The 26,021-nt window shown below is 37.5% G+C and overlaps 3 protein-coding genes across 4 annotated transcripts; 1 reads left to right on the forward strand and 2 right to left on the reverse strand.

Moving 5' to 3' along the window:
- Positions 1–1,400: 1,400 nt before the first annotated feature.
- LOC105381538 (RNA exonuclease 4) lies at positions 1,401–3,214 on the reverse strand. Its single transcript, XM_011551286.3, has 2 exons — positions 2,376–3,214; positions 1,401–2,121 (listed from the first exon to the last, which is right to left on the reverse strand). Exons 1-2 carry the CDS (start codon positions 3,186–3,188, stop codon positions 1,936–1,938), a joined length of 999 nt encoding a protein of 332 aa, XP_011549588.3. The 5' UTR covers positions 3,189–3,214; the 3' UTR covers positions 1,401–1,935.
- A 2,286-nt stretch (positions 3,215–5,500) lies between these two features.
- Positions 5,501–16,550, reverse strand: LOC105387929 (RNA exonuclease 4). Of its 2 annotated transcripts, XM_011558737.3 has the most exons (7): positions 15,867–16,550; positions 15,376–15,576; positions 10,377–10,586; positions 9,512–9,680; positions 8,708–8,802; positions 8,028–8,396; positions 5,501–7,187 (listed from the first exon to the last, which is right to left on the reverse strand). In XM_011558737.3, exons 1-7 carry the CDS (start codon positions 16,440–16,442, stop codon positions 7,062–7,064), a joined length of 1,746 nt encoding a protein of 581 aa, XP_011557039.3. In that variant the 5' UTR covers positions 16,443–16,550; the 3' UTR covers positions 5,501–7,061. The 2 variants fall into 2 exon arrangements, with proteins under 2 accessions (XP_011557039.3, XP_048480168.1); XM_048624211.1 differs by lacking the exon at positions 8,028–8,396.
- Positions 16,551–17,761: 1,211 nt separating this feature from the next.
- On the forward strand, positions 17,762–19,892 carry LOC105387928 (UDP-N-acetylhexosamine pyrophosphorylase-like protein 1). Its single transcript, XM_038116398.2, has one exon. It carries the CDS (start codon positions 17,957–17,959, stop codon positions 19,421–19,423), a length of 1,467 nt encoding a protein of 488 aa, XP_037972326.2. The 5' UTR covers positions 17,762–17,956; the 3' UTR covers positions 19,424–19,892.
- The last annotated feature ends 6,129 nt before the right edge of the window (positions 19,893–26,021 follow it).

Raw genomic sequence — 26,021 nt, forward strand, 5'->3', positions numbered from 1 at the left:
CACCTTGTCCGATCGGAGGCGGCCCTCATCCAGCGTTTCCCCGCGGACTTGACTAGACCCACCGTCCGTCTCGCGGCATAACAATAATTAATCACTCATATTTAATGCCAATCGATTTGTGGCACGACAATATTGAGATAATTAAAATGGCAACAGACGACAATCTGTTTTACGCGTGTATAGTTTATGTTACTTAAGGGCGCGATTTTTCTACTAAGTATTTGAATGTAAATAAGTACTTAAGAATGCTTACTTTAAATTTAAACTATGCCAACGCCACCAAATAATATTTTACTTAAAATTTTAATCATAAGCTTTTCTATAGCCATTTTGTAATCTGCTAATATAAATGAGTTATAATTATAACACCCGCAGATAAAGAAGTTAAATAAAAATGGCGACATATTCAAAGGTCGGATAAAGATAGAGTTTTGGCGATATGTTGTTTTTTCATTATCTGCGGGCGTTATACCTACACGTTTTAAAATGTGAATACTTTACTGCAATCATTATTTTTGTATTGTGTGATTAACTCATTATACATTATATTATTCTGTATACCTACCTATAATAGAAATAGTACTAGTATTTTTTATGTAAGAAACTGATACAAGGGCACTAAATATTAAGAATAGAATGTAAGGCAACCCTATATTATTAACGATAAAATTAAAAACTAAGTTCTTACCTATCTAATTTTTTATTTATTTTTGAAGATCTTATTAGCGTTTTGATGACATATGTAGGTACACTAGGCTGGATCTGGAGCTACACTACACTACTATCTTACCATGCTGATAAAATAATTAGCATGTGAAGTGCGAGTTTTTACACCGTTCAAGTAGTTTCGAGTAAACGCGACTACGATTCAAATTAAATAAAATACCAATTTAACAATCAAAAACTTTTATTAGATCAACTATGTCTAAGTACAAAAATATGTTTTTCAATTGAAAGTGACTTTAACTTAAAATAATAAGTAACTATAAAACTACAAACAAGAATTTACTATTCAGAATTTAGTTCTATTACAGTCAGTTTTCGTAAGTAGCCATACTTATACACTTGTTTACCTTGTAAAACTAATAAACTGTCTTCCTGTCATTATAAAACGAAGACTGAAGATAGCTCTAGTTAAAACCCGGCTTTAGACTACTGATTTGTATGTAATATCTTGACTGTAACTGGTTCTAAACAAATATATGGGGGTATATGTTTGAATGAAGGAAAAGGTGGTTTGTGAGTTCGATAATGTATAGTGTATAGATATAGCTACTTACTAAGCTTATTATAAAATGAATGCCCATCGCATCAAGCGTGTTCCCAAGCATGCCTTTAACTTACTTTATAGGTCTTACTAGAGATGTTGTAAATTTTTTACATAGGTATGTAGATGTAGCTTATTTCATCCAGCACAATATGATGGTTACAAGGCTCAAAATAAATGCAAAACTATGAATTAACGAGCAACACAAAGGTACAGGCCAGTTAACGAAAACTGGCACCACAGAATAGGCCAGTTAACTGAAGCTTTCATGTTTACAGTACTCACTGTGTGTAGTGGATTGTATGGGTACAGGATAGGGTTAACCTTCTGTATACTGCAAGAATTGAACATAACAAAAATTTGCATGATACTTAGAATAAACAAACAATATCAGTTGCCATACCTGTACTTAGTTTAGTTAACTTGGATACTTTTTTTTTTGAAAATAATAATATGTGAGTATCTCTTACTAACCATAACTAAGGCTGTCTTCCCAGTAGGCAAACCGTTAGCCGCTGATGGATAACTCCATAAGGCAAAGCATTGGTTTATTATACCAAGTGATCACAGTTTATCATTTTCACCAATTTTCTGCACACTCTTCATTTGCGTGAAGTAACAGAGTTTGTCTACTGAGAACACAGCCTAAAATAAACAAAAGTCAAGTGTCATTCAGACAGTCGCTTGTGTCCACGTTTATCGCTCAGCCCTGCCTCCCAGTTCTTGGCGACGGTGCAGTACAGTTGCATTGCAGCGCGGGCATCCTCGACTGAACTGTGCTCTCCGCTCTGGATGTCGATACTGAGGATCTCCTTCGCAAGCCTCTTCAATGATGGAGTGCTTCCTTTGGTTATCTGTAAGTTGCCATTAAACACAATTATTACCTTGAATGTTAGGTTAGAGATAAGTAATCCTACATTGTTTTATCAATGCTTTTATATAAATTTTATTGATAATGTAAATATATCAAGCTGTGTGTCACACATTCATAAGGCATTCGACACTGCTAAGGAGTTGTGGTAAGGCCCGGAGTTTAAGGGGATACACAAAATTACAACTTTAACCATACAAAGAATAACATAGAAGTTTAACATTGTGTAACACTTACCTTCCTAAAGGGCTTGTATTTGGATGTATCCCTTATACTGCGCTTCGGATGAGACAGGAACAGCACACTGAGATCATTCTTCAAAGAATGACCAACCAGGATCTTGCCTCGAATGAGCTCTGACACTTCTTTCTGTACTGTAGAAAACTCCTCACCGTTCAACAGATCTTCTCTTCGTATACCACTCACGTCTGTCCTGTAGTCTTTCACCTCCTCGCGGGCTTTGACAAATTTATCATAGATGCAATCACCGAATTTATTTACTAAAGACACCCTAGCTAACATGTGATCGTCCCCGTTGTAACCTATTCCTACCATTTCACAGTCCATGGCCACAAACTTTGTTACCCTAGTCTTGTTATTGTTATCTTTCTTCTCTGTTTTGTTAACTTCGGGCTCTGTTTTTGAATCAGGTGTGATATTGAGTGTTTTCATGTTATTTTGTACTGAATTTGAGGTTATGTTGTTGTTTGCTTTTTTCTTTCTGCTCCGCCGAAAGGTGCCTGTGTAGTGATCTTTAGACACCTCTTGGGCGGGCGTTTCATTCTTCTTGTCCATTATCAGGTTGCTAGCGAGGAATCTCTGCCAATTCGCATTGATACCGCCACGGTTTGCGACTGTGAGACTCGTTTGGTCGTTGTCGCTTCGTTTCCGTTTTTTCGACGACTCGGTCATGGTTATCACATGAAACAATTGAATGCACGCCACTTGCAATAGTAATAGGATGATTTGAAATGGTTTCAAGATAATATACAACAGGAAATTGGTTAGATCGAGCAAAATGTATGCGACTGTTCGCAAGCCATTTGTCATTTTCTTTGACTTTGACACTTTTGACAGGCAAGCGTGACGGTGACGGTAAACGGCAGCGTGCGCATTTTAATTAGTGATGTCCCTTCTGTAAACTACCCAATTATTGACACTTTAAGACGAGTCGTCTGCAAAACTGGCCATAAATACGCATAAAATATTAGTATTGTGGTATTTTTTCCATAGCGGTCTCAGGTGTATATTCATTTATAATATTTTTGACAAAACAATGACCCTATAGTCTTAGTTTTTTATTATCAGCTATAAATTTGAAAGAACCCCTATTTCCCAATTATTGACACGGGTTTTCCAATTTATGACACTTCCTGTACCAATTATTGACATGCTCGATATTAGGTAATAAAACCGTTTTAAACAGGAATTAAACCTTTGGGAGGGTAACATGGGTCCGGTTCTCTATTTGGTATATCACGGTGATATATTGAAACACCATAAGTGTCACATACCATAAGTCATCAGCTAGTTATCTGACATACCATATATACTGCATCTAATCCTAATGCTAGCAGACTAGTCCCACTGAGTTAGGCTGCTTCGTCTCATGATCTCCGGGGCATTTCTCAAAGGTTCCAGCTAGTGCGTCCTGCTGCTGATGCCATATGGTTCAGAAACGTGGTCATAGCTGGGCTAACAGGTCCACCGATATAAAGTCGTCATGCGGACTGAACTTGTGTAATCAATCCATCAGAGATCCAATGTGAGATGCCAATAGGCCAGCCACCCAAGAAGACAGTTGGAGTAATCGAGTTCTCGAGTGGAGGTAACGAACAGGCAAGCGTGACATAGCATGCTTTTTGGCCGTCAGGACCGAGGCTGATCGTAGACCTGGTAAGTACTTGATGAAGAATCATGAATATGCCTCTGATATCTCCAGTTTATGCTCGCAGAACTACACGTAGCATCCTTGAGGGTTGGCCTGTAGATAAACATGTTCAAGACTAAGGTAATGTCCAGTGTCCCAATCGAAACGAACGATACAGCTGGATATCATTAAATTTTGTGAATCTTAACACCTATCTTGATAATTGTTTACCCGCCGGGTCAGAATCCCAGTTTAAACAGATTACGAGGTGGATTCAGCTGGGTGGGAAGGGTGCAGGACACTTTGGCCAAGCAAAATGATGACAGGTGGACGTAGAGCAGTTGGCAGACCACCTGATAGTCAGATGACTTCATATAGGTTGCAGAAAGGCAGTGAGAAGTGAAGCAGAAAAAGTTTTTTTTTCTGCTTCACTTCTCACTGCCACTTTTATAGTACTCGTAAGCTCCCATAAAAATATTTATCGTTTATGAGCGTAATTATTGACACTTTGCCTATATATAGACATGTCAATAATAGGGAAATAGATTACTGACACTATGTCGATAATTGGATTTCACTGTATTGACACTGTGTCATGAATTGGAAATTCATGTGGGATAAATGATTAAATAGTGTTAACGTGATCATTATAGGATATACTACCGGAAAAAGCTAAAATATTAGCAAGAAAACAAAAAACATTCCTTCCAATTATTGACCCAATATGTCAATATTAGGAAAATATACCAAAAGTGCTACCTATAATTGACACCACCTAAATTCGAAGTTAAAACCGAAAATAAGTGGTTTTTGAGGTAAGAAATGGAAAAGGAATTTTGTTCCCTTTTCAGTCCAAATAACAAATTTAACCATTTTTTTAAAGAAATACTAGCAAATTTATTCCTAAAGTAGCCACTGTCCTTTGCAAAAAGCTATCCAAGATGGCGGAATTTAAAGAAGCAACGGAGAGGCACGAATTGTCTATGTTTTATTGGTCAGCCATTGCTGTAAAAATGACTGCCGAGTGTTACCATTACAGAATAACTATTACTGCTGCATTCAAAGATAAATATAACTAAATAGAACGAAGCGTTGTCTTGTTTTCTTTAATTATTCCGCGCTGTGTCAATAAATGGAGGGGTGTCAACAATAGGGTAGTTTACCCATCGATTATAAAACCACATCGATTGTGTTTTTGTTACTGCTCAGAATAATAACGAATTCGACCTTTCCAGACACGTATCAATTTAGATAACTTGAACTCTTAAAAACCTTAATAGCCGCCTTTTATCATGTGCTAAGCCGTATACCTTCTACCAGCTGATGCGTCCATATAAGAAAGAAGAAGACTGCTTCCATGCACTGCATATTATTAGGTATGTAAGTACCTAATTATTTATTACAGGATTTTGAAAAAAGAAAAAAAAAACCTTTAGTTTACCGTACTACTCTTTTTTTGCAAAATAGGCTTACAATAGATTTAAACAAAACATATTATTAAAGTCAATTATTTATTCAAAAACTGTAAATACTGGGCAACTATAAGGCGCGAATTACATAGAAAAGACATAAGGCGAAGGCGCGGCACTGGCATCTTCCCGCTTCAAAACGTTTCAATACAAAATGTAGGTAAGCGGCACGTTTATTCATTTTTTTTATAGATACACAAAACAGTGCTATATACAAGAAAATACAATAATGACAGGGTTACAGCTTAGATCTAGTATCAGCACCAAACTTATAAAGTATACTCAAGCAGCACGGCCTAGACACGTCGTTTCGTCGCCGCTTACCTACAATTTGTATTGAAACGTTTTGAAGCGGGAAGATGCCTGTGCCGCGCCTTCGCCTTAAGCTGCGTACAGACCGGCCAAAATAACGCCAACGAACGGGTTACGTTGACCTTCGTTACTGCAATCTGCCCTGTAAATATTATGTATGATAAATATCCATCGTTGGGCGTTCGTTGGGCCGATCTGTACGTAGCTTTATGCCTTTTTTTGTGTTTTTCGCGTCTAATGCAGCGTCCACGACCTAAGTTCATTATAAAAGGCACAGTTTATACGTAGTTACTTATAAAACATGTATTTTTTTTCCAAAAACATATTAAAGTATCACACGATTTTACTTTTGGAATAATACATAAGGCACAACACTAATTACTTTGAGCAGAAAAAGTTATACATGTATGTTATATACCTAGCTAGTAGGGTACTGTTAAGTGTTAACAAAAAGGGTTTGTAAAACATGAATACGATATTGCAAAAAAAATGAATTTCTTATTAATTTCAAAAAGATGTCAAAAACAAAAGTGAGAACTTAAAAGAAAAAAAAATAGGATGCTTATTGATGGCTTTACCCATAGTCGTTATTAAACCATGTTTGTATCCTTCTAAATTTAGTACCCTGTTGGAATGATAAGTAATCTTAACCTAAAACCTGTCGTTATTTGGACAGAGTCGTACACATATTTATAGGTAAACAATATTTGTTGCCATCGTTACTACAACCAATAGCGTCTAGTACAGGTTTGATAATTTATCGAAAACTATAAAAGTTTACGTTTTCTCGCATACAAAGTGGCGCCTCTAGCGGAAACTATCATGCGACTTTTGACTGAAAATGTATGCAGATTACAGAAGAAAACGTAAACTTTCATAGTTTTCAAAAATTGCAAAACCTTTACAAGACGGGCTGATAAAGAAACAATTTCAAAATGGCGGCCATTACATAGGTGGGAGGAGGAAATATTGACAGACAACCAAATATGGCGCGATGGGATGAGTCAGTCTGCAATTTTTATATAGCCGTTTTTAAATTTTCGATATTTAAGTTGATTTTTTGTAACGCTCAGACCGTCTAGTACGGGTTTTGCAATTTTTGAAAACGAAAAAAGTTTAGGTTTTCTTTTGTCATCTGCATACATTATCTGTCAAAAGTTTAATCATAGTTTCCGAGAAAACGTAAATTTTATAGTTTCCGAAAATCTAACAAACCTATACTAGAACTACTGTGCAATTTATAGGCACGGTATGGTGAGATTGCGTGTATTTTTATACATTCAATCCTAAATTTTTCATCTTATTTGTCAACTCACTTAAGTTATTGTTTAAAGTAGCAATCGACTTTTCTAGATCCGTCTTTTTGTTGAGCTTGTAGCCAGTTTGTATACTCTCCATCTGAAAAAGAGATATCGTTGAATAACTTAGACGACCGAATGGCGTAGTGGTTAGTGACCCTGACTACTGAGCCGATGGTCCCGGGTTCGATTCCCGGCTGGGGCAGATATTTGTTTAAACACAGATATTTGTTCTCGGGTCTTGGATGTGCCCGTAAAATGGCAATAGGCCCGCCCCCTATTACATTGGGACTAACATCACACTCTGGCGAAAAGTGGGTGCAGCAATGCACCTCTGCCTACCCCGCAAGGGAGTACATTAGTACAAGGCGTGAGTGCGTGTTTTTTTTTTTAACTTAGATCAACGATATAGGAACAAGATGGTGGTGTAAGCGGTGGTAGCTCATTCGGATAAGCACCCACTTCTCACGCCAGAGATGAGGGTTCTAATCCCGGCGCTGACATGTACCAATGAGTCCTTTGGTATTTAAGTGCAATGTATACCATCGCTCTTACGGTGAAGGAAAACATCGTGAGGAAACCTGACATCATCACTCTAGAAACCTAGATGTGTACCCTAAGTGCATTGTTATGACGACCGAATGGCGTAGTGGTTAGTGACCTGACTACTGAGCCGATGGTCCCGGGTTCGATTCCCGGCTGGGGCAGATATTTGTTTAAAGACAGATATTTGTACTCGGGTCTTGGGTATTGATATTTATATTTAGTGTGTATCTATCTATGTATTTGTGTAGATATATCAGCTGTCCGACACCCATAACACAGGTTCTGCCTAGCTTGGGGTCGGATGGCCGTGTGTGAGATGTCCCCACATATTTATTTATTTTATTTTTTATTCATTCAAAAACTTGGTTGTTTCAAAATCAGCAAAGTTACTCACATGTTTAAGAGTACTGTTAAGATAATGATTAGCGTTATCCAAATCATTAGCCAGTAGCACCTCAGCATAAGTTAGATCTTCAGTTGAAACGACAGACGGTATCATTACTTTAGAACTTTCAAACGCTTTGGTATCATTACCGATACAACCATTTTTATAATTAAATCCGTTATTTCCTTCATTTGTTATTCCATTTACATAACTTTCATTTGAATGATTTCCGTTTTTCACAGTTGAAGTCATTGGTTTTGTGTTTTTACCATCCATTTTGTTTCGTTGTCTGTAACTTAATTTCGTTTCTTTTGCAACTTCTGGTGTCTTTTCATCGTTGGTTGGTTCGTTTTCATCTGTAGAACCTTCTTGTTGTTTCTGAAAAGAAAGAAAATATAAAAGTTTACAAGTGAAGCTCTTTTCATGACTGTCATTTGTTATTATGGGGGGCTAGTAATAACAAATGCTCATGAAAAGAGCATACGTCTTTTCGTTACTGGTCGGTGGGTACATTCGGGTGCTTATATAGACAATCGGGTTCAATTCGGGCTCACTCACGGAGCATTTCACGGATTTTTAAATGTCATGAGCGCTTTCGCATAATCAGGTTACCGGTACAGCTAGATACAGGGAACCCGATTCTCTATGTAAGCACCCTTCCGCCTGTCATCCTTTAGCACATGTCTCACCTCTGCCAGATGCTTGTAGTAGGCACACTCCGCTCTGCTGTAAGAAGATTTATTCAGCCACACACTATCACTCTTCAAAATTTTTGATTTCGAATCTGAAATAGATAATTATTATTATATTAGCTTGATATAATATGTAACGCTAACTTTGCAAGGGTTTAAGGTTAAACGCAAGTATAACTAGCGCCAGCACTTGAAAAAAAAACATAACTTTCGTTTTGCCGAAAACTGCCACGTTTCACGACCTCTTAATGCTAATTTAAATTTTTAGAACCTATCTCTCTCAATACCCAGTACCTAGGCTGTAGAAGCCTAAGTGCCAATTTCCCCATAGTCGGTTATCTAACCAATAGGGATTGATTTATAAATTATAGCTGTTCCCGCGCGCTTCGCTTCGCCTTAAAAAGTTTTCCCGTGGGAATTCCGGGATAAAAAGTAGCCTATGTTCTTTCCCAGGGTCTAAACCGTATGTATACCAAATTTCATTCAAATCCGTTCAGTAGTTTTGGCGTGAAAGAGTAACAGACAGACAGACAGACAGACAGACAGACACAGTTACTTTCGCATTTATAATATTAGTTAGGATGTCATCTCCATATAAAATGACCGATGTGTCAAAAGTCAACCACTACTCCCTGGTTATGCTCTAACCGACTATGGAGAAATTGGCACTTAGTTGTTTCCGCCAGAAACGGCCATTTTTAATGATAGTGACTCACACTTCTACATTATGGGAACTGGGTAGGTGGGTCGTGATGCAGGTGGACATTCCGAAATACATAAATACAATTAAATTCAACTCACTAATGTCTATTTGGTTTTCCAAAGACGCTTCCCATTCTTCGGCCAGCACCTGATACAGTTGCATGGAGGTTATAGCGTCGACTGTAGAGTCGTGCTCTCCTGTCTGTATCTCTAAATTGAGGAGGTTTTTGGCCAGCGTCTTCAATGATGGTGTTTTACCATTATTGTACTGGAAAAACAGTTTCTTTAAAACTAAAATTATCATGCAAAAAATGTGAAAGAAGTCTTTTTTGACTTTCTTATGACTTATGCTTATGACTCATGATGTTCCGAGGTAAGGGGATGGTAGAAGTGAATAATCTTCAAGCCATGCCCAGAAGCAATACAATATGTCTAGTAAAGGTTTGAGAGTTAGTCGAAAACTATAAAAGTTTACGTTTTCTCGCCAACAAAGTAGCGCCTCCAGCGGAGATTATCATTAACTTTTTGACAGATAATGTATGCAGACTGTCTAGTACGAGTTTTGCAATTTTTTTGAAAACGAAAAAAGTTTCGGTTTCCTTTTGTCATCTGCATACATTATCTGTCAAAATTATATCATAGTTTCCGCTAGAGGCGCCACTTTGTATGCGATAAAACGTTAACTTTTATAGTTTTCGATAAACTATCAAACCTGTACTAGACGGGCAGATGACAGAAAAAAACGTAACATTTTTCGTTTTCGCAAATTGCAAAACAGGCTCCGGGAATGCAGGTTAAAAACATCAATCAAACCTATGAACACTCAATATAGATAGACCAACATCACCAAGGGTTAACTGGTAGAAAATGCTACTAGCAACAAGTTCGCCTTTGTACAAATTTACTTTGAGCAATTAAGAATTTAATTATAATTATTATTATTAATCATTATGATCAAACTTACTCTTCTCAAGGGCAAGTACACAGCAGTATCCCGTTTCAGTACATGTGGGTGTCTCAGGAAGAGCACATTAAAATCATTGTTAAGGCTGTGACCGACCACCATCTTTCCATTCAAAATGGCCGCCACCTCTTTCTGCACCGTGAAGAAATCCTCACCGTTTAACATGTCCTCCTCTCTTATACCGCTTACTCGAGTATTGTATGTCCAAATCTTTAAAAAAAACCCACTAATATTATAAAGGCGAAAGTTTGTGAGTGTACAATAATATGTTACTTCATCACTCTTTGTCAATGTTTGTATTATATACTCACAATTAGCACTCAGAATTGATGAGCAGCACAGGTTAGGCTCATGGAAGGTCCAGACTGAAGATCTTCAATCTACCCACATTCACTATTATTGTCTTACACTAATATACCCCATATGTCAATACACTACATGCCTTCCCCTCGAGATATGTGGTACACTTCACTTTATATTTTCACTTAACACTAATTAATTGTCACTTTCACAATCACTGTTTTGTTTCACTTACTATCTACCTATTTCCTAACTAATGCTAACATGGCTGCTATAATGGTATTTAATCTACTGAGTCTCTACATCCATATCAAGAGGCTCTATGTTATCTAAATCACTATCATCAATGTCTTCCATGACATATTTCTTTTGAGGTTGTGGAGATGTTGGTGGAGATTCACGGATTCTCTTGGTTCTGGCTGTATCTGATGTTACTTTAGGACTTTGATGTATGATGACATCTGCTGGCCCTGATACTCCAATGATTTCAGCCCATTGTTCTCGCGGTGGTAAGGATATGATATCTCTTCCATCTTCACTCTGTGTCCGCTGTACAATTGTGTCTTGTGGGACATCCTCGTGTTCCTCCCCACCAAGAGCAGTGACCATCTGATTGATATGTCTTGTTAACAATTTGCCATTCCATTTAACTAAATAACGACATACTCCGACTCTCTTCTCTACAATGCCCTTCAGCCAACGAGGATTTCCACAATAATTTCTAACGTAGACAGCTTGGCCTACTTCAAAGCTTCTTACTTTTGTATTTTCGTTGCTTTCCATGGTGTCATTGTTTTTGTTGTTTTTGTATGATAAGGGATTCAGATTATCGAAAATTGTTCTAAATCTTCTATTATTTAGCATTTCAGCTGGTGTGGTTTCCGTAACCGTATTTGGAGTAGATCTTAGTCCATATAATATTTTGGGGAGTTTCACATTCCATGGCTCTGATGTCTGCTTTTTCAGTTTATTCTTTATAACTTGAACTGTTCGTTCAGCTTGACCATTAGAAGCCGGATGATAAGGCGCTACTAATATCTGTTTAATACCATTTTTTACTAAATATTCTTTGAATTCTTTAGATATAAAACTTCTTCCATTGTCACTGACAAGACAATCTGGCAATCCTTGTTCAGCAAATATTTGACGAAGTTCCTTTATTAAAGTGGCACTACTTAAATCATTAACCACCTTAACTTCAGGCCATTTTGAATAGGCATCTATCAATATTAGGAACATTTTACCCTGAAATGGTCCTGCGTAATCTACGTGTAGCCTAGACCAGGGCTTGTCTGGTCTGATCCAGTGATGTGTTACTTTAGGCGGCATGTTTCTGTGTTCAGCACAGGTATCACATTTCTTCACCATGTCTTCAATTTGCTTGTCCAACGCAGGCCACCAAAAATAACTTCTAGCCAATGCCTTTGTTATGACAATGCCGTCATGATTCCCGTGTAGTTCTTCAAGTACCGTAGACCACATTATTTCAGGTAAAACCACTCTACTACCCCATAGAATGCATCCTTGGTATGTAGATAGTTCCTCTCGTTTTTGCCAGTATACTTTAAATTCATTTTCTACTTTAGCAGGCCATCCATTTCTTATCCAATACATTATTTTACTAAGTATCTTGTCTTTCCTTGTCAACCGTGCGACTTCTAAAGCTGACAAATCTAGTGCTATTGGGGTTTCTTCTATCAATAGAACGCCCAAGTACTCTTCATCTTCCGTATGTTCTTCTGTATTTGACGGCCAACGGCTTAATGCATCAGCATTGCCAATTTTTTTGCCTTCAACATATTCAATTTCATAATCATATGAATTAAGAAGTAGTGCCCAACGGAGCATCCTAGGTGATATTATATTTGGTATTGGTTTCCTCGGATTAAATATACCCAATAACGGTTTATGATCAGTTTTGATCAAAACTTTCCTTCCACTTATAAATTGGTGAAACTTCTTCAGTCCAAATATGATCGCCGCAGCTTCTTTGTCAACTTGCGCGTAGTTGCGTTCATGTACATTTAACGTTCTTGAAGCAAACATTATGGGCCTTATTGAACCATCGTTCATTTCATGTTCTAATACAGCTCCTAACCCATATTGAGAAGCATCACACGAAAGTATTAGCTTTTTCTTCATATCATAGTGGACTAATGTGTCTTTACTCGACAACATTCTCTTCAACTTTTCAAAGGCTTCTTGGTGCTCTTTATTCCACTTCCATGCAGCATCTTTTTCCAATAATCTATATAGTGGTTCTGCTACAGTAGCTTTGTGCGGTATAAATCTATCATAGAAGTTTAGCAATCCTAAGAAAGCTTGCAACTCTTTGATGTTTTTAGGTGCTTGTGTCTTATCAATCGCATGAATTTTCTCTTCACATGGGTGAATACCAAATTCATCGATGATGAAGCCTAAGAACTCGACACTCTTCACAGCAAACATACATTTACTTTTGTTAACCCGAAGTCCTGCCTTTTGTAGTCTTTGCAGCACCATTTCTAATCTTTGGTCGTGTTGCTCTACATTTTTTCCGCAAAGTACCACATCGTCTAATAATATTGATACCCCAGGAATGCCAGCCAGTAATGATGTCATAAGCCTTTGAAAAATTCCAGGACATGCTTTAATTCCTTGACTTAATCTTTTCATTTTGTAGAGTCCTTTAGGTGTATTTAATGTGAGTAACCTTGATGTTGGTTCGTCTACTACCACTTGCGTATAAGCTCGCTCCAAATCAATTTTTGAAAATAATATCCCTCCTTGTAATTCTGCAAAAGCTTCATTTAGGGTCGGAAGTGGGTATGTATCTGTATCAATAGCGGAATTTACAGTAGACCTATAGTCTCCGCACAGCCTCACTCCACCATTTGATTTCAGTACCGGCACAATGGGTGTGGCCCACTCTGCGTGAGGCGTCGGCTCTAACACATCATCCGCTACTAAAGTCTCTATCTCTTTGATGACACGTTCTTTTATAGCAAATGGTATTGGCCTACTCTTCAAAAATTTCGGCATACTTCCCTCTCTTGGTATAATACTAACAACAGGTCCAGTATATTTCCCTAATCCTTCTTGAAATACTTCTCTATATTTTTGTAATAAATTTAATACTTTATTACAGTCAACTCTCACACTGTTTATTCCATATAACTGAATTTTCAATGCAGCAAACCAGTTTCGGCCAATTAAACTTGGTCCGTTTCCTTGAGCAATATAAACTGTGAGGTTTTCATTAATATCTTTGTAGCAAACGTTCAATGATATTTTCCCTAATAATTGCAATTTACTGTCAGTCCATGTTTTTAGTGCTATGTCTACCATTTCTAATTTAGGCAATTTTCCATCAAAAATGAGTCTGGCCGTCGCTTCACTTATAATTGTAAAAGCACAACCTGAATCAACCTCCATCTCTATTTGTTTTTTATTCAACATAACTTGTATCATGAAGGCTGCAATTCTCTCCTGTTTTATTAAATTAACCTGTTCTTCATAAAGACCATTACAGTTAGAATTCATTGTATCATTATTCTTTGATGATTTGCTCATACAAACTGACTCTATATGCCCTACTTTTCCACAAAAGTTACATTTGCTCCAACGGAACCTACAATATCCACCATCTTTTTTCCCACAGCGAAAACATGATTTATCCATAGGTTTTTGAAATTTTTTACTTGTTATTTTATTTACTTCCATAGGTTCCTCCATTATATCCACAGTTGGACGTGATCCCGATGAAACAATAATATTCGAGTCAACATTTGCTGTTTCATGAGATACTGCCATTTCACAAGCTTGTTCGAATGTTAACTGACCCTGCTGTAATAACTTCCTTTGTATGTCCTTATCCAGAATACCACAAACCAACCTATCTCTTAGAGTACGATTCAACTCAGTAAAGTTACAATGAATACTCAATTTCCTCAGTTGTGCAATGTAATCCCTTATCATTTCCCCCTCTTCTTGATTCCTAGTATGAAATTTGTATGATTGTACAATCTCATTAGGTGTCGGGTGAAAATGATTGTCTAATTTTGATTTGATTGTTGTAAAAGTAACCTCACTTATTTTTGATGGGGCTATCAGTGATATTATCAAATCATACAAATCAGGGCCGCCTGAAGCAAGTAAATTAGCCTTCTTAATTGAATCATCCACAATACCTGCAGCTTGTAGGGCAAAAGAGAACCTTTCAATATAATTTTCCCAACAGCCATGTGCTACATCAAACTCACCCAACTTTACTGCACTCATTTTGCCGAATATCACACTGATTATATGCAACACTTATTTGTAAACACAATTATCACACTATTTTACGTTTTTCTCTCGTCGCCACTATTATATACTCACAATTAGCACTCAGAATTGATGAGCAGCACAGGTTAGGCTCATGGAAGGTCCAGACTGAAGATCTTCAATCTACCCACATTCACTATTATTGTCTTACACTAATATACCCCATATGTCAATACACTACAGTTTGTTATTTATATTTTAAGTAGGATTAAGGCCCAGTTTAGCGATACGCAGTTAAGATCATAACAAGGGACTAGTTCATAAAATATAATATGTCATCTTAATATTAAATTCTTAACAGTGTCAAAAGTCAACAACAAATCCCTGGTTATGATCTAACCAAGTATAGCAAAACTGGGCCTTAAACTTTTGTATGTTCTAAGATTGTTTTTACCTTTGTTCTAGCTTTAACAAACTTATCATAAATACATTCGAGGTTTTCATCCACGATGGATACCCTTCCCACTATATTAGCCGATTGATTCTTTGGGGGCTCAACATAGCCACCAACTGTCTCGCAGTCTAGAGCTACAAATCTCAACTGACTAATATTTGGCTTTGTTTCTATGGCACTCCGATCAGTTGTGTATAGAATCTGTAAGAAATTATTCAGTTTGAATCATTGATAACCATAATGAAATTGTTTAAAAGGTTTCATACTTCAAAAGGTAAAAATGTAATCCATATTTATATCTCTTAAAAATAACATTATTATTCTATATGGCTACTAATTATACAATAAACGCAGCACAGGATCAAAGGGTGTGGAAGCAAAAAGGGGAGACCTTTACCCAGCAGTGTAAAATAAATAGGCTTTAAAAAAAGAACAATAAAATTTTGCTGGTTAAAATCTTTAGAAAACAAAAATGAAGTAAAACTACATACTGGGGGTTCAGCTAACACAATACCGTTTGGCAGAATAAAGTATGGCCGCTGTTCTTCGGGAATATGACTGTACTTCTGACTGAATTCATTGAATTGTCTAATCTTTCTCTGCTTCTTGGATTCCCTTTCTTCCTTAGTCATTTCTCTTTTCGCTTTCTTCCTTTGTGCTCTAGTTTTATCTTTGTCTTTCTTTGGAGCTGCTTGTTTTTGGGGAACTGGATTTTCAACTACATTAATAACTTCATCATTGACAGGCCTTCTGCATCCCTGTGTTGGCTGAAGCGTAACCCTGGGGTCCTTTGATTGTTGTATAGGCGCTAAGTTTTGGTCAACCGGCCTCCTTTGAACAGCATTATTTCCACGCTTTGGTTGATACCTGTAGTGCCCATTTGAGTTCGAATTGTAATAGTAAAACGATCGACGATTCGGTGCCGTAGGGCCAACTGTTTCTGCACGATTTTCGAGATTTGGGTCCACTTCACGGGTAATTTTGGTTGCTCGGTTTCCTCTTGGTGTATTACGGCTATTGGCTCTGTTTCTGCTATCGCCGCCGCTGCCAGGAAGTCTATTCTCCATTTTGATTGCGTTTTTGAGCTACACAATCAAGTATTGCGCTGAAAATATTAACTTTAAAACAAAGAAAAACACTCGAAACTCTCGAAAGATAACGGCGAAAACAAAACATATCATAGACACAACATTTTTACTTTTAAATATTTTGAACCATAGATAAATAATTATGCCTCATTTACAAGCTGACAAGCAGCAAGTAAAATAGAGGGCTCCTTTTTAAGAAAATCAAGCCGCACGCTAAAAAGATGAAAACAACGCCCAATGTTTATGAAAAGTATCGCAGGCGGGGACCAGCAGACGGTTACCATTTAGCTGAATGTTACTTAGGTTTAGGAAACCTTGTGTGGCGGTCAAGTTGGTCCCCGCCTGCGATACTTTCCATTAACATTGGGCCTTGTTTTCATATTTTTAGCATGCAGTCGGGTTTTTTGTTTGTTTATATAATTATATTTTTTTATTTCTAACTTTTTTATTTTTGAAATTTTATATCAGTAGTCGGGTTTTAGTTTATGATCATTTTTTAATTCAATAATTTTAGTGTTGTGATTTAAATATCTACAATATGCATATTTTTATAATGTGCTCATCAAACCCTTTCATTTGATACCCCACACGGCATAGTTGGAAAAATATTATTTTTTCGATTATCATTTTATGTACTTTAGAGGGCGCTATATACATTTTAATGTAACGTCACAAAGCCTGTACCCATCGCGCAATTAATACGCTTCTAACGATACCTCATACATCAAAATCTATCATGACGTTTAGGCTACAGGAGGGAACAAAGAAACAGACAAACATACATACATAAATACAAACATACAATCGAAAAACATTACCCTCCTCCTTCGGCAGTCGGGTAAAAATAGACTGTGCTTCGATACTGCCGTTTGACTGTGTCTGAGAACGTTTGTACTTCACAACGTGTTTTCATCTATAAAGTCATGAAAACGGAAATAAAATCATTTGTTAAAGTCAAAGAAGTAATCAATCGATTTTTTTAAGTTACAAACAAAGATTGACTGATTGAAGAATTTCTCACATTAACAATTCCTACCTCACTCCCTCACCCAGAGCCGCCGAGGAACCTCTTCTTATTTACAAGATTTATACGTCAGCCATAGCCGGTGATAGTGATAGTGGTGAAGCGTAGGCAGAAGCCTACATTTTTATGCCCGTGTCATGAAGACCTATCAGCACAGGCATCAGCAAAGTTGAGTGTGTAGTGGATCCATTAAGAAACATTGCAAATATTTGTAATCTGTGAACAGTATTACAATCTTGTATTCTGTGATTACAATAAAAAATAAAAATGTCAGTCGCAGCCGCTAGCCGACGTGTTCGTAATGTTGTTTCTGCAATGTTTTGTGGTGGGAGAATGTTAAAATGCCGTTCGTCACGGTCCCCGACCCGCGGGCCAGTCAAGACTTTCTAATCGGCGCGATCAGACTCGATAAGATATAGTTCTCGCCTATAAAAACAGTAGAATCGAGTGTTCTGGCCGCTAGTACAAGATGTCTTTTGATACCCTAAAGAAGCACCTGACCGTTCACGGTCAAGAGCACCTTATCAAGTTCTGGCCGGAACTCAGCGAGAATGAGCGGGAACAACTTTCCGAGGAAATCAACAAGCTCGACTTGGCCGAAGTCAACCAAATCTTCAGGCGCTCGGTCGAAGCGAGCAAAGTGATACAACAGAAGGCTGACGATGACTTGAAGCCGATACCCGACTCGCACTACGAGTCCGTGCCCGCCATGACCAGAGAGAAGGTAGACGAGTACGAGAAAATCGGATTCGAAGAAATTTCTGATGGTAAAGTTGGAGTATTGGTACTGGCTGGAGGACAGGCCACTAGACTGGGGTTTGGACATCCAAAGGGCATGTACAATGTCGGCCTCCCGTCCCAGAAGACTCTGTTCCAAATTCAAGCTGAAAGAATTCTGCGGCTGCAGCAAATGGCAGCAGAGAAGACAGGTAAACACGGCAAAATAACCTGGTACATCATGGCTTCTGAACACACCAAGGTACCGACAGCAGAATTCTTTAAAAAGCATGACCACTTTGGACTGAATGAGGAGGATATTGTGTACTTTGAGCAGGGTAGATTGCCGTGTTTTGATTTTGATGGGAAAATCTTTTTGGATGAAAAATACCATTTATCATCAGCCCCAGACGGCAATGGAGGCTTGTACCGTGCCTTGAAGACGCAGGGAGTTCTTGAAGACTTCACCAAACGAGGCGTAGAGCATCTCCACGCACACTCCGTGGACAATATCCTCATCAAAGTGGCAGATCCAGTATTAATCGGTTACTGTAAAAGTAAGAATGCGGACTGTGCGGCCAAGGTAGTGCAGAAATCTTCACCGAGTGAAGCTGTTGGTGTTGTGTGCCGAGTCAACGGGCATTACAAGGTAGTAGAGTACTCTGAACTGACAGAGGAAGCGTCAGAGCGAAGAAACCCGGATGGACGGCTGACTTTCTCAGCTGGCAACATCTGCAATCACTACTTCTCAGCTGCTTTTCTACGAAAAATCTGTGGTTACGAGTCCAAACTGAAGCTCCACTTGGCAAACAAGAAGATACCTTACGTAGATGACAGTGGTGTCAGACAGAAGCCAACAGAACCCAATGGTATAAAGATAGAGAAGTTCATTTTTGATGTATTTGAATATGCTGAAAACTTTGTCTGTTTAGAAGTGGCAAGAGATGTGGAATTTTCTGCTATTAAAAATGCTGATGCGGTTAAGAAAGACTGTCCATCTACCGCCAAGGAGGACTTGCTGCGGTTGCACCGTAAGTACATCAGGGAGGCGGGAGGCAGTATCGGAGATGATGTGGAGGTGGAGATATCTCCACTCCTGTCGTACGGAGGAGAGAATATTAAAGACTTAGTCGAAAACAGAGTGTTCACAAATTCACCATTCCACTTGAAGAGTTCAATAGAATTGCCTGTTCAGAATGGTGTGAATGGGAAACATTGAATAATTCCATGTTATGTATAAACTTATGTAAGTTATGTACTTGTACAGTTAGCACAAGGGCTAATTAACTGTTCTTAGTGCAAATAGTGAGTTTTGACTCAGGTATATTATGTGGTTACCTAAATCTTTTATGTGAGTTTTAGAATACCTCCAGGGTGAAAATTTATTGTTGAATGGGGAAAAATATTCAATGTATATTTTTGTATTTTTTACAGTATAAATTTTGTATATGTGGTGTCCCATAGACCTGACCCCTTACGGTCTTACCATTGGTAACATTCCATGTCCTGTGGTGTAATTAGCTAACATACAATTTCTTTGATTACCTAATTATGTATTTTCCATTATAATCAATTAATGGGTTGCGATCTGAATGTTTGTTTATCTCTTCTGCTAACTGTACTAAGGCTAAACACCGTAAAAAGATAAGAAAGTATTCTAAATTTTTTACATGCTACAGTCAACATGTTTTATTTTATTATTGCAATCATGTGTTCCAAAAATACGGAGAGACAGACTCTTCATTCTGGACAACTTTTGAGTTGTGTGCATAAAACAATGTATACCTATTTATAATCACACCATGTACCTTAGGGGTTTTATGAGTTTTTAAAGCTATCACCCTCATGTTTAGAGTGTTTTAGCTTTGATTTTCTTACTGGTCTCTAGTTTATGGAGTGTTCAGTCTATTCTACTACAGGGATAATATTATGACCCAAAAAAACTAATTGAAAATCTGTTCAGTCTGGGAGCTGCTCTACCACAGATAGATACATTTTCATAATTTAAATTTGACCTTTTGTCTAATGCTGTTTGGAAAGAGGTATAGTACATCCATTAGCGTGGCTAGAGGGTTACACTAGATTGACAAAAAACTAAAATGAATCGGTAGCGGTACGTTTAATGCTACGAGATTGGTGCAGCGGCGGCGGCGCGGCGCTCCGAAAGTTAGTTTTTCGTAAGGAAGAGTGACCCTAAGGCTAACGCGCCATTTAATCGCACCTTGACATTTCATTAATCCTTATCCTTACTAATATTATAAATGCGAAAGTAACTGTGTCTGTCTGTCTGTCTGTCTGTCTGTCTGTTACTCTTTCACGCCAAAACTACTGAACGGATTTGAATGAAATTTGGTATACATACGGTCTAGACCCTGGGAAAACACATAGGCTACTTTTTATCCCGGAATTCCCACGGGAAAACTATTTAGGGCGAAGCGAAGCGCGCGGGAACAGCTATCTGTTATACATATACAGAGTGAGTCTTTCATAGGTGCACATCCGGAAGTATGTCCTTTTCATTCTGAACAACTTTTGTTATAATGACCATGGCATATTTCCGAAAAAAAATATCTACTCCCCATACAGTGTCACGTAAACAACCAATTTTCGTATGGGGAAGCATCTTTTTTTTCGTTATATCAAGGTTATTATTACAAAAGTGGTTCAGAATGAAGAGCTCTGTAACATACTTCCAGATATGCACCTATGAAAGACTCACAATGTATTTTGTTTTTGTCCGGGAATAAATTAAAAGAAATTTAATTAACTGCCATCTGCCGTTTTTTATTTGTATTAAAAACTTTTTTTATAATCTTACGTACAGTCCGAGACGCTTCAGGTGTATTTGTCCTAGGCTACCTTTCTAAGCTTTACTATAAACATGTAAACATCACATCACAAATATCACAATATTTTAAAAGTTTAAATAAATAATAAACCTGTATTCAAAATGTTGGTTAATAAATAGTTTGTAAATGTACATAAATATATTCATATTATATAATATTTAGTTACACATAAGTCTGTTTTTAAGTTTCACGTCAATTCAATACAAATAATTGGCAATAATGTACCTACCTATACCAACATATATAAATGTAAAATGACTATGTAAGTACATATAATCTACCACGCAGATATCGCACATAGGCCGAGGCCCCATTGATGCGTTGCGTCGTCGCTGCGATATATTTTCTTATGACTGTTTCTTGTGCCGTACAAATGGGGCCTCACCCTTTATTTAAGTTTACTTTACTCAGAAGAGCCACCTACTCTACCACGATTCTTAGCATGCTTACATTCAAATACCTAAAAAAAGGGTCAGATATCTGCGTGGCAAGTTGTACGTACACAGGTTGCTGTGAAAACTGAATGATATTCTCAGATCAAAGTTGAAAAGAATTACTATTATTCAGGTAGACAAAACGAACCTCTTGAAAATTTTAGTAAAAATCACCACTATTGCAACTCCCTGTAGATAGGTTATAGGTACCTATTTATGTAAAAAAATGTTCATGTACTTAATATTAGAATATTATGAATATTTATTAGAATTGTATAAACAAAATTGTATTATGAATACCTATTGATAAATTATGAGATTTTTATATTTACGTTTCTTATACAAAATTATAAATATAAAGTTAAAATCTATTTAAAAAAATATTATGTTTAATTTACCTTCCTGTTGACTTAAAAATATATAAGATCAATCACATTAGTTCTCACAAAACGATTAAGTAAACTTAATAAAATGACCAAACCAACAAGTGGTGTGACCCCATAGAATCGTAACAACATAATAAGTAATATTTGCTTAGGATGTAAAAAAACACAGCACATATTTTTTTAAAATATTTATTTAATTATTTAAAAGGTTCTGGAAGAGATCTATCTAAGCGATAGACCGCCATTTGTATACGCCATCCTAATCCTAACTAATATTATAAATGCGAAAGTAACTGATTGTGTCTGCCTGTCTGTCTGTTACTCCTTCACGCCAAAAATACTGAACGGATTTGAATAAAATTTGGTATACAGATGGTCTAGACCCTGAGAAAGAACATAGGCTTTTTAACGCGGAATTCCCACGGGAAAACTTTTTAAGGCTAAGCGAAGCTCGCGGGAACAGCTAGTTTCTTAATACACTCACGGACAATTAAATAGTTCCACTCATAAAATGCCGACACCAAATGACCCCAATTTTTTCAAACATTTTATTGAACATTTGTACAAAATATTACCGTAATTCGTTTGTCATTTCCTGATGCTCTGTGAAATGTGCTTCAATGTTGCAGAAAGCGTCATTAAGCTAGCCTTTTCCGTTTAGAAGCAATTTGGTGCTTTTCTCAATGGAACTTTTTCATTGCCCGTGAGTGTAATTAATAAAGTTGTAAACCACAGTAGATTTTAATTCCTACGTTTGCTATCTTATCTGGTATGGATACCACACTTCATAGGTACCTTGGTTAGTATGATAGTGATTATTATGATGATATAAGTAGGTACCTACCTAACCATGTATTATCATATATCTAGGTAAATAGCAAGAAATCCCCTTAGGGGCCGTTCATTAATAACGTGAGGCTCAACGGGGGGGGGATTGTGTACGGAAAACCTCACTTTTTTTATTGCAAATACACATTATAAATGTTTTTTAATTCAAAACGCAATTTTCGATACATTTTTTCTAGTCAAAAATAGCCTTTACATAGACTTCCAAAAAAATACACGTGATCCAGGGGGGGAGGGGGGGTGGTCCGAAACCTCACCGAATATCAACAGGGGGGAGGGGGGGATCAAAAAATTAGAAAAACGACCTCACGTGATTAATGGACGGCCCCTTAGCGTGGTAAACACTAGGTACTCAAATTACTCAATCTTTTATTGCATCCATAAGTAAGTTTTACTCGTGTTCAGTGTAGTGTGAAATGGTCCAAGCTTAGAAGGGAATTTAGAATTTAAAGGGGTACCTATGCATAAGGGCCTGTAAGTAAGCGTCGACCTTTCGGCATCGTAGGCTACGCACGCATCGCATTCAGTATCCTAATCCTAATCCTAACTATCCTAACTAATATTATAAATGCGAAAGTAACTGTGTCTGTCTGTCTGCCTGTTACTCTTTCACGCCTAAACTACTGAACGGATTTGAATGAAATTTGGTGTACATATGGTCTAGACCCTGGGAAAGAACATAGGCTACTTTTTATCCCGGAATTCCCACGGGAAAACTTTTTAAGGCGAAGCGAAGCGCGCGGGAACACCTAGTTCTTTATAAGTATAGAAATTCACACAAGTGCGTCCACTTCGTCGGCATTACCGCCGCTGTTTCTCCATACATTAATGACAAACCGTATGATCCGATGCGTAAGATACCGCGATAGGTGGACGCTTACCTCAAGAGAGCCAATTACTTACTGTTGCTGTTACTAACACGTAACACCTCACGGAGAAAATACCTAATAGGTAGAATAAGTAAGTACTTAACTACGGCTGAATGGTGTAGTGACATAGTGACCCTGACTGCTATGCCGAAGGTCCCGGGTTCGATTCCCGGCTGGGGCAGATATTTGTTTAAAGACAGATATCTGTACTTGGGTGTTGGGTGTTGATATTTATATTTGGTATGTATCTATAATATATGTATTTGTGTACATATATAAGCTGTCCGACACCCATAACAACAGGTTCTGCCTAGCTTGGGGTCGGATGGCCGTGTGTGGGATGTCACCACAATATTATTATTATTTTATTATTAAGTCCTAACTATTTACTTACAACTTATCTATGTTCTAATTTATTAAACTAGCCATTATTAACAAGCTGTTTGTTGCAGGTTTAAAATTCCAATTTTGCAACATTCAAAACCGGATTCTATGACTAAATTATAATGTTTCAATAACACCAGTTATCGATCCGGTCCATTAAGTTCCTACTGTAATACATTATCAAAAAGATATTTATAAAAGACCGACCGTCACTACTTATACAAAAATCTGCCCTTACATTAATACAGGGTGGAATTTTGACGGCTGATGGTGAAGTTAGTGACCCTGAGTGCCGAAATTCCCGGGTTGCCAGGCCAGAATCCCCGGCCAGAGCAGATAGGATTTTTTAAATAATATATATTAATATTAAGTATCTTAAATATCTTTTGGTACTAGATAGTAATACCCAATATATTCTCCAGGTCGGTCTATTGTGATTGTGTCGTTATTGCATAAGCCTTCAAAATATTACACACCTAAATCAAAAGTGAAAGGTAAAGTTACCATTCACTTAGCTACCTAGCCTTCCTTTATTACTCGTTACAACTATCTAATAATGCATTTTTATAAACCTTACTACAGATAACTTAACAATTTCTCCATTCTCGGTTAGACTTAGAGCATAACCAGGGAGTCGTGCTTAACTTTTGACACATCTGTCATGAATTTTATATGGAGATGACGTTTAATTTATAAATCTATGCCTGTCGGTTAGATAACCGACAATGGAGAAATTGGCACTTAATGGCGAAAATGCCACCTTTTTAATTATTTTCACAGTGTCCTACACAATGATCAGACCGTAATCGTCCACTGCTGGACATAGGCCTCTCCCAAGGAGCGACACAACAACAAACAACATTAGTTACACTCTGTCCCCGGCCTTCCTCATCCAGCCACTACCCGCCACCTGTCTAAGCTGGGTCGGAGGGCGTCATAGGGTGCTTATACAGACAATCGGGTTCCCTGTATCTACCTGTACCGGTAACCTGAAACCGAAAGCGCTCATGACATTAAATTTTAAAATCCGGGAAATGCTCCGTGAGTGAGCTCTTTCGCATAATCAGGCCTACCGGCACGGCTCTATGTAAGCACCCTAAGCTGGGTCGGAGGGCGTCCTACCCTATGCCTGTCTGATCGTACCTTTGTAGCATGTGACGTATTACGATGCATTCCATAAATATTTGTAATACTATCTCTAAACAACATACGTCACAAGTCGCATACCTTCTATTTAATAGATAGCCAAACTAGACTTTATTGACATGTCTACGTCATAGCGCATTCCAGAATCTTCATATAAATATGTTACTATTTTACTGAATAAAGAGAGTTTAAAATACAGTTAAGACACGACGCGTTATTCATTTCAGTACTCCAAGCGCCCAACATCTCACCTTCATAGCCTGCCTAAATTAACTGAGTAGGATCATAGAACATGAGCTTGAAACATGCTCTTCTATTCCACTATGATAGGTAAAGTATTTTTAATCTTTATTTATTGAAGACGAAGATTGGAGGAACTTTCGCTTTTTAATGTCACTAAAAACTTGTTTGGCCTGTTATCTTGGAAATGTCAAGGTTGATGACCATATTATACGGATTTTTACGAAGATGATACATACATAATACCTCCTAGGTACCTATACATATACTTACCTATATAGTTATTATGTTATACTTACAGGATGACGCAAAGCGAAACAGAAGGAGAGTTGACAATGCCACCGGGGCGGGGGTCAGGTTCTTTTGACCCAGACTGTACATAGAAGTCATGCATAGGGCCTTATAGGGCATAGGTAAACCTACATTGGGATATCACACATAATGTGTGGTGGATAGAAAATTACAAAGATTTCTGTAAGTACATATCCTACAACCCTACAAGCACCCTACTAACTAAATAATCTGTTAGAAACGGATATGACCAACTTCCTGTTAAATTTTTATAAGTAAATACTTTTACAAGTGTGGTAGTAGGTAGATAATTTTTTTTACTGATAATGGTAGGTACCTACTTAAAATACTGATAATGTTGGTTATCTCATC

Source organism: Plutella xylostella, chromosome 11 (assembly GCF_932276165.1).
Source record: "Plutella xylostella chromosome 11, ilPluXylo3.1, whole genome shotgun sequence".
NCBI lineage: Eukaryota > Metazoa > Arthropoda > Insecta > Lepidoptera > Plutellidae > Plutella > Plutella xylostella.

What these genes read in the sequence shown, in the direction of transcription:
- LOC105381538 (XM_011551286.3), bottom strand. Translation starts at nt 3,188, where the DNA reads ATGACAAATGGCTTGCGAACAGTCGCATACATTTTGCTCGATCTAACC. An exon ending in AATACAAGCCCTTTAGGAAG is followed by an intron (nt 2,122 to 2,375) that starts GTAAGTGTTACA and finishes GGCAACTTACAG; the next exon opens with ATAACCAAAGGAAGCACTCC.
- LOC105387929 (XM_011558737.3), bottom strand. Translation starts at nt 16,442, where the DNA reads ATGGAGAATAGACTTCCTGGCAGCGGCGGCGATAGCAGAAACAGAGCC. An exon ending in TTGTGTTAGCTGAACCCCCA is followed by an intron (nt 15,577 to 15,866) that starts GTATGTAGTTTT and finishes AATTTCTTACAG; the next exon opens with ATTCTATACACAACTGATCG. An exon ending in GGAAAACCAAATAGACATTA is followed by an intron (nt 8,803 to 9,511) that starts GTGAGTTGAATT and finishes TATCTATTTCAG; the next exon opens with ATTCGAAATCAAAAATTTTG.
- LOC105387928 (XM_038116398.2), top strand. Translation starts at nt 17,957, where the DNA reads ATGTCTTTTGATACCCTAAAGAAGCACCTGACCGTTCACGGTCAAGAG.